The sequence below is a fragment of the Drosophila serrata genome, unplaced genomic scaffold (assembly GCF_035046125.1).
Source record: "Drosophila serrata isolate PLE 108 unplaced genomic scaffold, ASM3504612v1 contig_152, whole genome shotgun sequence".
Taxonomy (NCBI): Eukaryota; Metazoa; Arthropoda; class Insecta; order Diptera; family Drosophilidae; genus Drosophila; species Drosophila serrata.
The window spans coordinates 21,857-34,395 of record NW_028257050.1 but is presented as its reverse complement, the minus strand read 5'-3'; the positions used below and the strand labels follow the sequence as shown (position 1 = coordinate 34,395).

Below are 12,539 nucleotides of genomic sequence, written 5' to 3'. Positions count from 1 at the left end.
ATGATTGCCCACCTCTTAAAACTAAATAAAATCGTTTGCCCACCCTCTAAAATTAAATATTTTTAACAAAAAACGATTGCCCACCTCTTAAAACTAAAAAAAAATCGTTTGCCCACCCTCTAAAATTAAATATTTTTAACAAAAAATGATTGCCCACCTCTTAAAACTAAATAAAATCGTTTGCCCACCCTTTAAAATTAAAAAATTTCGTTTGCCCACCCCCTAAAATTAAGATTTTTTAAGAAAAAACGATTGCCCACCTCTTAAAACTAAATAAAATCGTTTGCCCACCCTTTAAAATTAAAAAATTTCGTTTGCCCACCCCTTAATTTTAAGTATTTGTATTAAAAAACGTTTGCCCATGTCTTAAAATTAAATATTATCTTTTGCCCACCCCTTAATTTTAGCTATTTATATTAAAAAACGTTTGCCCAACTCTGAATATTAAATAAAATCACTTAATGTTTTATGTTTACAATTGTTAAATCCGTAATATCGGTTGCAGAAAGTACTTGTTACGAAAAAAAACAAATGTTACAAAATTATTATAAAATCTGGTTTGGAAATGGTTCAAATTGCTACGTTATAAAAATTCTACTAAAAATTGTACAACTCAATTTTTCCGTTTTTTAATTTTGCATAAAACATACCAGCTATGGCCGAAAAACATCTAACGACAGGTGCCAGGACAAAAAAACACTACTGCCTCAAACATGTTGCAGACAGAGAGGCGGCCATACGATATAAGTCGTTGTTGCAGAATTGTGATCCCGAAACTTTATGATTTCTACCGCCTATCTGACGCCAAAATTTCAGTGGAATTGTTCTTACAAAGTTTCACGCACCAATGATCACAACCGAGAGTCGTCTGGGAAGACTTCATGTGGCGCCTCTGCCTGCGTACGCCAGACCATACAAATTGTGGGACTACCTGAGGCAAGGACTTGCTGGCGCCATGTATATAGATGGGAATATCTGCATATTAAAACACAGGGATCTATATATGTATGTAAATATTACTAAATAATAGACGTAAAGGCGCCCAGACGACTGGCGGTTGCGATCATTGATGCGTGAAACTTTGTAAGAACAATTCCACTGAAATTTTGGCGTCAGATAGGCGGTAGAAATCATAAAGTTTCGGGATCACAATTCTGCAACAACGACTTATATCGTATGGCCGCCTCTCTGTCTGCAACATGTTTGAGGCAGTAGTGTTTTTTTGTCCTGGCACCTGTCGTTAGATGTTTTTCGGCCATAGCTGGTATGTTTTATGCAAAATTAAAAAACGGAAAAATTGAGTTGTACAATTTTTAGTAGAATTTTTATAACGTAGCAATTTGAACCATTTCCAAACCAGATTTTATAATAATTTTGTAACATTTGTTTTTTTTCGTAACAAGTACTTTCTGCAACCGATATTACGGATTTAACAATTGTAAACATAAAACATTAAGTGATTTTATTTAATATTCAGAGTTGGGCAAACGTTTTTTAATATAAATAGCTAAAATTAAGGGGTGGGCAAAAGATAATATTTAATTTTAAGACATGGGCAAACGTTTTTTAATACAAATACTTAAAATTAAGGGGTGGGCAAACGAAATTTTTTAATTTTAAAGGGTGGGCAAACGATTTTATTTAGTTTTAAGAGGTGGGCAATCGTTTTTTCTTAAAAAATCTTAATTTTAGGGGGTGGGCAAACGAAATTTTTTAATTTTAAAGGGTGGGCAAACGATTTTATTTAGTTTTAAGAGGTGGGCAATCATTTTTTGTTAAAAATATTTAATTTTAGAGGGTGGGCAAACGATTTTTTTTTAGTTTTAAGAGGTGGGCAATCGTTTTTTGTTAAAAATATTTAATTTTAGAGGGTGGGCAAACGATTTTTTTTAGTTTTAAGAGGTGGGCAATCATTTTTTGTTAAAAATATTTAATTTTAGAGGGTGGGCAAACGATTTTATTTAGTTTTAAGAGGTGGGCAATCGTTTTATGTTAAAAATATTTAATTTTAGAGGGTGGGCAAACGATTTTATTTAGTTTTAAGAGGTGGGCAATCGTTTTTTTAAAAATATTTAATTTTAGGGGGTGGGCAAACGAAATTTTTTAATTTTAAAGGGTGGGCAAACGATTTTATTTAGTTTTAAGAGGTGGGCAATCATTTTTGGTTAAAAATATTTAATTTTAGAGGGTGGGCAAACGATTTTTTTTAGTTTTAAGAGGTGGGCAATCGTTTTTTGTTAAAAATATTTAATTTTAGGGGGTGGGCAAACGAAATTTTTTAATTTTAAAGGGTGGGCAAACGATTTTATTTAGTTTTAAGAGGTGGGCAATAATTTTTTGTTAAAAATATTTAATTTTAAAGGGTGGGCAAACGATTTTATTTAGTTTTAAGAGGTGGGCAATCATTTTTTGTTAAAAATATTTAATTTTAGAGGGTGGGCAAACGATTTTATTTAGTTTTAAGAGGTGGGCAATCGTTTTTTGTTAAAAATATTTAATTTTAGGGGGTGGGCAAACGAAATTTTTTAATTTTAAAGGGTGGGCAAACGATTTTATTTAGTTTTAAGAGGTGGGCAATCGTTTTTTGTTAAAAATATTTAATTTTAGAGGGTGGGCAAACGATTTTATTTAGTTTTAAGAGGTGGGCAATCGTTTTTTGTTAAAAATATTTAATTTTAGGGGGTGGGCAAACGAAATTTTTAATTTTAAAGGGTGGGCAAACGATTTTATTTAGTTTTAAGAGGTGGGCAATCATTTTTTGTTAAAAATATTTAATTTTAGAGGGTGGGCAAACGATTTTTTTTTAGTTTTAAGAGGTGGGCAATCGTTTTTTGTTAAAAATATTTAATTTTAGAGGGTGGGCAAACGATTTTATTTAGTTTTAAGAGGTGGGCAATCATTTTTTGTTAAAAATATTTAATTTTAGAGGGTGGGCAAACGATTTTATTTAGTTTTAAGAGGTGGGCAATCGTTTTTTGTTAAAAATATTTAATTTTAGGGGGTGGGCAAACGAAATTTTTTAATTTTAAAGGGTGGGCAAACGATTTTATTTAGTTTTAAGAGGTGGGCAATAATTTTTTGTTAAAAATATTTAATTTTAAAGGGTGGGCAAACGATTTTATTTAGTTTTAAGAGGTGGGCAATCGTTTTTTGTTAAAAATATTAAGTTTTAAAGGGTGGGCAAACGTTATAATTTTGAAAAATTTTCAAAGTTGAATATTTTCAAAACTGGACGTGGGCAAAAAAAAGTAAAGGGTGGGCAAACATGGGCAACGAATGGGCAAACGATTCCAGTTTTCAAAATTTTAAAATTCAAAATTTCCCAGTACAATTTTGAAAATTTTCTAAACTTGGAGTTTTTTCAAAATTCTAAAGGGTGGGCAAACGTGGGCAAACGATGTTATTGCGATTTCCAAAAAAAAAATTTGAAAAAAGTCAACTTTTGTTTTTTCGAAAAATGATGAAAATTTTCAAAGTCGAATATTTTCAAAACTGGACGTGGGCAAAAAAAAGTAAAAGGTGGGCAAACATGGGCAAACGATGGGCAAACGATTCCAGCTTTCAAATTTCAAAAAAAAAAATTTTTCCGACCCCAGCTTCTTTGAGCTCTTATCTAGTATTACTCTTCAGTTCTCATTGTAATCCCTCAAATGCCGCCAAGAGTTTGCTATCAGTAATAAAGAAAAAGTAAGCGATAATTTTTTTTCTGCTTTAAATGTTTGGTTTATTGGCCCCCGTCGACGATGCACGTGATGTGATTTCACGTTTCGATTTAAATGGAAACCGGTTGGTTAATTGCTTTATTAGTTGAGGTAGTGAAGTGTTTTTTTGTTGCGAAGCCTTAGCAATCGCTGTGATATCAGTGGCCCGATTCCGTGTGTATGATATCTCTTGGCACACTATGCACGGTCGTCCAATCAAATCAAGAAGGAGAGATGAAATGATGATCAAATCAGATGTGTCTCGACTCTGTACGAGTCAACGAACTTTGATGCCGACGATTAGCCAAGGGAAATGTATAAACAAATCTATTTCCAAGTTTATGCGATGAATTGCACGATTTTTGAGAGCATGAATTCGAGATACAATTTAAACACAAATTGCAGTAGTTCATGCTAGGGTTATGCACAGTTCTCATTGGGACACTACATTAAACATCCTTCCATCCTACATATACCATTCAGATTTTAAACCTGCTTGCAGTACAGAGTTTTCATATAGTTTTAGAATGAGTGAAATATAAAATTCGGCTGGCCCTTGACAGCATTGTGAATGTTTGCATGAATTGGACGCCGCATAAACGCAGTATATGTGAAAATACACACAAATCAAAAGTGATCCGCTAAGGTTAGAGACATGTGCGATGCGATGCGACCTTCGAGAGCTTTTGTTTAGGGGCATAAGTACATATATACCGGTGAATGGGTGTACAAGTATTTGTAGTGCGAGATAAAAAAAAGAGTAAAAACAGCAGCAGCTCCTATCCAATGTCATGTGTTTGATTTATCTACCTACCCCTCCCGCTCTTGTTGTGCCTCGGCATGTGTTTGTTTGTATGCATAAACAAAGAAATCAAATTGCCGGCTGAGTGTGACTTACGCGTGCATGCAATAAATACATTCATGCATATGTATGTACGTCGTGTACCGTACATCCACATAGGTACAACCGAAACGGCAATGGCAGCAACAACAACAATGGCCAAGTAGGCACCGTAATCAAAGGCAATAACAGAGAAACTTGTTGTTGTCACAGCTGACTCTGCCGCCTTCCTCTCCCACTCGCACTCATTCTTTGGGGGTAGGAGGAGGAGGAGAAGGAGGAGGAGGTGAATGAAGAGGCAGAGGAGGAGGGGGTTAGCCGGCAAGCTGTGGAGGAAGCAGAAACCAAAACAAAATAAAAATGAAAATCAAGTGAAACCGCGCACAGTCAAAAGAGGAGGGCTCGACTATGATGATGACATGCCTTTGCGCTTTGCTCACTCTCCTCGTACCCCCCTCCACATTCCCTTGGTGCTCCTCTTCCCGTCTCACCTCTTTCCTATCGGTGACACATACCGTTATGCTCAGACTCCTTGACGAACGGTTTGACAAACCGTTGGATTCTCCTTTGAGGTCAACAGGTGCAAGCGAGCCAAGGAGCAGCAAGAACAAGAAGATGAACAAAAACATCATTTTTGCATACATTAAAGAGAGTTTTAAAGAGTCCAAAAAGAGAGAAGGCTTCATTTTTGGGTTGGGAAAAGGCCGAACATCCACTTCTTCATTGCATTAACCACTCTTTCTCTGTTTGTGTCTTTGTGTGTTCCCTTTGGCCTTCTTCCTGCTCCACCTCTTGTTGCTGTTTTTATTTTTATTTTTTTCCAAGAGAGTTGTGTCTGTGAGCCGGCTTGTTTATGTTGCTCATTCGTATGTGTGTGTCGGGTTCCTTGTATTGGAGTGCCTTTAAAGTTTGACCTACAAAATGTGGAGCACACAAAACCGTTGCCTTAACTGTTATTGTCCCTGGCGTTGCTCTGCCTCCTTCCCATCTTCTTTTCTTCTTTTCTTGCTCTCACTCTCAAGGGTATTTGGTTTTGTCTCTTACCAAATCTAATTTCACTTATTCCTTGAGGCTTCCTTTCAATCAGAGTTAGTTATATTTATTTTCGTGTAAAATATTTTAGTTCTGATCTTAGCTAACTTTTATTTATATTCAAAACATCCATATCCCTCTATAGAAGCCACATTGAATGGATTTTAATTAACGGCTGAAATCAAGAAATTTTTTCATTTTGCAATATCCAATTTAATTAGTTTCATAAAAAAGCAAAACTAAATAATCGCATATTTTGCGACAGTTGCCGTTGCCGGGCATGATTGCATTTTTAGTTGTTTATCTTTCCGCAACTGCTGTGAATGGGCGCGTGGAGAGTGTGCGACATTGTATTAAAAATTACGCTCGTTCGAGTTGTGCACGTACATAATTCCATTCCCAGCAGAGCCTGCAGGGACAGGGACGTCCCTGAACCCTCCTGATTGCCACCCTCCTCTTCCTCCTCCTCCACTGACGCTGGCAGTGCCACAGTGCCACCTCCTCATCCGCATAGCACACACAACCCTTACAACTGCCGGCTTTACCTTTCTGCCTCGAAATCGCATTTGCCACGTTTTTCTCCCTTCGCACAATTTATATGCAGGCCTTGCCTGTCCGTCCGTCCGTCCGTCCGTGGGTGTGTTTCTCTCTGTGTGTGTGTATGTATATATCTGTGTCTGTTGGTTATGAAATTATAAAGCCAGGAGCAGGAGCAGGGAGCAGGGAGCTAGAGAAGCAGCAGAAGACCACTCCCTTGGCTGCTGTGTGTGCGCTGCGCTTTGTTTTTGTTCCCGCGATATTTTAATACATGTAGCCGGCTTTTAGCTGGAAAACCCACCACCATCGTACACCATCTCTCACCATTACCAGAGCCGAACCACCATCAGGCAGTTGTTTCTGTCCCTGCTTTCAGCTCCTGCTCCTCCGCCTGTGCCTCTCCATTCCATGAACTCTTGAACGTAATTCCGACCGACGTTCCAACCGTCATTCGTTCGTTCGCTCGTTCGTTACACTCATTGTATGCCAGGCTGTGAAATGTGTGTGTATGTGTGTGTGTTTGTGCCACCGTACGACCCTTGCTGCATTAATTCAAATTCCACTTCAGCTTCTACCCCGCCCGTTGTTGGCGTTGCCGTTTCTGCTTTTGATTTTCATCCATGATGAGTTTTCCCTTTTTATACCCTTTGTCAGAGAAGAGTATTTTGGGCTCAGTTAGCAGTTTGTGTTGCACTTAAAACTAAAGTTAAAAAGGTTATTTTTTATGTATTTAAATAATCATTTTAGTTTGGAGAAATTTGAATCAAATATTGTATCATATATTTTTTTTTTTTACTAAAATGATTAATTTCTTACATAGCAAGCAGTGGCAGAAAAGTTAGGGTATTAAGACTGTGGATTGCCGCACTTAGCTCCCTTTCTCGTTTCGTTTTTACTTTATTTCTCGTTGCCTGGCTTCGTTGGTTCGCCTGGCTCGTTTCGTTTCGTTTCCTTTGCTGGTTCGTTCGGTCGTTCCTCACACAGATACACACGCACACGCACACCGAGTACGAAAACCATCCATTCATGTTTCCTGTCACCCTGCAGTGGACCGACCGACCGACCGTCGTCGTCGTCGTCGTTGCTGTCGATTGTTGTTCTTGTGCTCGTTGCCCGAACGACGGGATCTGGCTTTAGCTCTATGGTTCTGTCCCATGGCTCTGGTTCTTGCTACGACTCCGGCTTCCTTTCCTTGCATTGCCATTGCTTTCCTTTTGGTCAGGCTAACTATGCTCTGCTCGGTGGCCTGCTGCAGTGATGGCAGTGTTCTCTAGTAGGTTTCTAGCGGAAAATTTTGGTTTAAGGAGACAAAAAATAGATCTTTTATATCTCTTTATATTTTAATACCTTCATGCTAAAAGGCGAGTTTATTTCCAAACAAATGTAAATTCATGTTATAACCCTAAAGAAAAGCTCTTTTAAAATGTATTTTTAATAATTAATCAGGATTCATTTGCGTGTGTTCATCCTCATGTTCATTTTACTATGGTAGCACTATTATTTTTTTTAAAGTATTTTAAAGCTTTAGAGCCATTTAAATATGTATGACGATTTTAACGTTTTTCTTAAAATAATTTTTCAAATACTGCTCGTAATAATCATCAACATAATAAACAGAACTTCAGAAAAGGCCAGAGATGTCATTAAAGAAGCCAAGCTGGATGCACTGGGACTCTTTTATTCGTTCCCTCCTTGACTGTGAGTTTCCATTAGATTTATTGCCACATTTTACTCCGGGCTGTGGCATTCGCAGTGATGTTGGCAGCAACATTTGTGTGTGTACGCCGCTGAGGGGGTTCTTTGGGTATGGGTTTGGGTTTTGGTCGGTGTTTGCGAGGGCGAGGGCGAGGGCGAACTGTGCTCGTCTGTGCGAGCTTGGCAAGCGCCTCTCCACTTGCCATGTCAGACGGGGTGCGCTGTTTGCGACTCGGTCCGCCTTGTCGCACCACGTCAAGTTGAAAATCCTTTCATTAATGGCATCCAAAGCTCTTTCCCACACACATACAACCACATGCATGCTTGTTTTTTGCTCATCGTCCTGCTCCAGTTGTCTGCCGCAGCACAGAACACGGAGCAGCACAAGCCATGTTACGTTCCGAGGCGAGGTGTCTTCTCCGTCTCGGAGCTCCTTTTCCCTGGCTTTGTGTTGCAACTTTGTCGTTGGTTTGGCCGCCCGCTCCTTGTGTGTGCTTGTGTGTGTTCATAAGTTTCACTTTATATTCCACTCAAGTGGATTTCTTCTGGCGCTGTGACGGGTCACGGAGTACGGCACCAGGAGCCAGGAGCCAGAAACGGCTGGCAATCGACAGTCGGATGGACGGACGGACCCCTTCCCCCTCGTGCTCTGGCCTCGTTTACCCGTGTCCCTGCCCTAAGTTATGCGTCTCTTCCTTCAGGACTGAGCTCCGTAATTTGAACTGATTGGATAGGACAGACACAGTTGAGGATGCATTTGTAGGTCTGTGAAAGAATTGTCAAATGAAATTTTTGTAATCGCCTTTTAATACTATCCTGTAGTTGGAGAATATTTTAAGTAACTTTTTTTAATACAACTTTTTGAGAAGTCGCATAAAATCTATTAGTTAAATTTTAAAATTTTATATACAGAGATTTTTCTTTGTCTTATAATGTAAGAAATGCTATCGTTTTACCCACGATTGTCTGTAATCACATGTGTGGGTGTATTTGCCGTTATAGCGGTAAATATTTCAACTTTTTATTGCCAGCATTTAGGTTCCTTTCGCACAGCATATTTTTTGAATTGTCTGTTTTTTAATCTGCACATTTGTGTCTGTCAAGTGACAACTCACCCGCCAGAGGGTGCGTCGTTGCCTCCCCATCCTCCTCCTCCTCCTCCACCACCGTCGTGTGTGTTCGGTATATACATACACACACGCACACATCGACCTACAGTGGGCGCCAAATAATTAGGGACATTTGGTGCCCGGGTCAATTCCAATTATCGTTGCACTCGGCTTCAGGTTTTGTGGCTCGTGGGGACTTTCAAACATTAATTGCTGGAAATTTCCAATGTAGAGACAGACAGCAAGAGAGAGAGAGAGAGAGAGAGAGAGAAAGAGCTCTAATCCGAGGACATCCACTGTACAAGGATATACGAGGGTGTCTTTGTGTGCGTATTTGTGCGCGCATTTACGGGAATTGGTTGTTGGAATATCGATTAAAATGATATATATGTATGTATATACAATAAAATGGAATGTGCATCGCACACAGACGCACAAGCGAAGCCAAACGCAAATAATTGATGAATTGCATGCGGAAAGAGTGCGGGAGGATATAAATAGAGAGAAAGAGCGAGAAGATGTCTGTAATTAAAAACCCATGTGTTGTCTCCTTCGGGCGGCTGTTTAACCCTCTAAATTCCCACGTGACATATCGGCACCTACTCACAAAATGGTTTTTAATTATGTGAACAGTTTTAATATTTTAAGGCTGATGGATTCATATCCTTAGAATGTAATTTTGTATTGATTTATTAAGATTTAAGTCATGATTTTATATTTCCCCGTTTATCTATAGAGCGTTTTAAATGAAAGTTTTATTGAGTTTATACATGTAATCTTAGAATGTATTTATTCATAATTTGACAGCTAATTAAAGGACGTTTTAGACAATATTATATTATATTATATAGGGTTAATTGAACACGTTATACATTCATTTTGGGGGTAACCGGCGGTCTCGCCTTCCTTTGACTATTATTGATCCAATTTCGCTCTTCCATCTGCAGACAAACACTTCCAGGGGTCAGTCACCCTATCCGCCGGCTCACGGTCAAAATTCAGGTTCCTATCCTAGTTCGCCGCAGCAGCAACAACAGCAACAGCAGCAGCAACAACAGCAGGCGGGACAGCAACCCGGTGGTCCTGTTCCCGGCGGACCTCCACCAGGCGCCGGGCAGCAGCAGCAGCAGCCACCGCAGCAAAATACACCGCCAACATCTCAATATTCGCCGTACCCGCAACGCTATCCGACACCGCCGGGTCTGCCGGCAAGTGGACCCAATCATCGAACTGCCTATTCAACGCACCAGGTAAGTTCCGAGGGAGAGTCGCTCTCTGTAAGAGGTAGATTTAATCGATCAACTTTCGATTTTAAACCATTTGCAGTATCCCGAACCTAATCGGCCTTGGCCAGGCGGCTCATCGCCCAGCCCCGGACCCGGACATCCCTTGCCGCCCGCCTCACCGCACCACGTGCAGCCGTTGCAGCAGCAACAGCAGCCACCACCGCCGCCCCATGTCACCGCGGGTGGACCGCCGCCCAGTAGTAGTCCGGGGCATGCTCCGAGTCCATCGCCGCAGCCATCGCAGGCATCGCCCTCGCCGCATCAGGTAAGTGATTGTGATTGTAACCACCGTGAAGTTTGGAATGTAAAATTATCAAAATTGGAAAGTGAAATGATCTATCGGAGTAGGAAATTATTATTTCAATTTAATTTGAGGAGTAAGTGCTTCCCAATCATTTCGTGTCCTCAATCAAATGAGGATATATTTATCATTGCTATTTTAAATGGGCCAACGAACTGCGTTGTATACAGAATAATTGCAATGTGTTCTTTTTAACATGAAGGTAATAGGCTTCTTCTTGTGCTGCAAATAAATAATAAATAACCGGTAATCGTTGGCGGTTGTATAAGTGGTGCTCCTCCTGACCACCCCAACCCCCTAGTATATTATGATAATGACAGCTCGAAATGGGCAAGTACTTTTTGTTATTTGCACATTCATTTGGATGTTTTGCCATAGAGGAGCACCCACCCGGCAACCCCCAGTTCTCTGTTCCATTCACGACGACTCTGTATTGTTGGCTTGCTGGCTGGCTGGCAGCTTTTCTAGATAATACACACATCGAAAGTGGGTCAATAAACTGTGCTGCGTGAACAGCACGTGAACTTGACTCGTGACGTCACACATACGTTCATGTCTAGGTTTGGCATAGCGCACTCTTTACCTGCGTTTACCCTGCCGGCACCCCCTCTCTCTCTACCCCATCCTACTGCCCCTCATCCTCCGTCACCTTACACAACACAACACAACACAGCACAGCAATAGCAACAAGAGGCAGCGGTAGTAGGCAGTCTACAAAAGTTGTTCAGGTCAAATGTTTATGCCTGGGCGAGGCACTAGCAACCGTATCCGTAATTGTACTCATACTCGTACTCATATTCATACCCAGTGTTTGGCACTGATTTTTGAGGTTCCTCTTAGTTCATCCTTAATTTGGCAGAGCTTCTCTTTAAGTTTTGGGAGTTCCTTTTGACTTGAACACTGGGTGGAGTTTATGCAATGAAGTCTTTTGCGATGTTTATACATGCACTTTGTAGCATCATTTCTTGACATGATTGCATGAATCTTTTCATCGCATAAACGCAGTTTTATGTACATACATATGTCTATCGCTTGAACTTGAACCGCTATCGCCGCATCCCATCCTCAAGACCGCCGTGTTCACCCTTCTTTCCCTTTCTCATGATATTAAAATTGCTTTTAGCCTTATCGTTGCTGCTGTTGTTGTTGTTGTTGTTGTTGTTGTTGTTGTTGTTGTTGTCGCCGCCGACGTCGTCTTCGTCGTCTCTTGATTTGTTTTTATGAATTTTAATGATTTTTATTTTGTTTTGATTACTATTTCTTTCTGCCACGGCATTTTCTTGCCCTGTTTTGTCTTTTGTTTTATTTTTCGCATCGCCGGCAAACGTCTGGCTTCCCCTTAACCAACCGTTCTCTCTGCCTTCCTTCTCCAGTTTGTAGGATGCACGTGTCATCAGCATTTTGTGGATTGATTATATGGGGTTTCCTTATCTGGAAAGATGAAAATCTAGCAAAGAAGGGTGTATAAACTATGGCATCCCAAAGTTAGTTTCCTTTCTTCTTTTATATTGCAAAGAAATAGTGTTATCTATTTATTACAATAATTTCTATTGAACTCAAAAAGTAGCGAAGCTAAAGGAACAGAGACATTTTTTGTCTAGGAAGTCGTCATAAGCTAAGGTGTTAATTAAACATAAGGGAAGAAAGGTACTGGCGAGTGATAGTATATAAATCTCAACTGTCTGTGCCAGTATGATGTGCCTGGGGATGTGTTTGCGTTTGTATTTTTTTTTTGTACCCCATTTATTCATTCAGCATGTCCGCGGCCGCCGTGGCCTCCGCCTCCTCCTTCTTTTGCTCCGTCTCGACAATCCTCCGGTGCCCCATACCATTTCTTTATTTTGTATTTTGGTTTTTTCCCCCCTCATTCCCTTTATATTTGATACATACATATATATATATGCACCAGCACACTCATGCGATACACTTAAGATCACACACAAAGCGTCTGTTACCATATATATATATATATATAAATATATATGTACGTATATATATTTGGGTCAATGCCAAGGTCATTGTTGTTCTTGTTCCTTG

The 12,539-nt window shown here is 39.9% G+C and overlaps 1 protein-coding gene across 1 annotated transcript in view; it reads left to right on the top strand.

The window, feature by feature from the left end:
* Positions 1-12,539, top strand: part of LOC147644579 (trithorax group protein osa-like) — a 38,393-nt gene that overhangs the window by 5,723 nt on the left and 20,131 nt on the right. The window contains exons 2-3 of the mRNA XM_086826142.1: positions 9,863-10,165; positions 10,242-10,466. Coding sequence (XP_086682268.1) covers positions 9,863-10,165; positions 10,242-10,466 — 528 coding nt within the window. The remainder of the gene's footprint in view (positions 1-9,862; positions 10,166-10,241; positions 10,467-12,539) is intronic.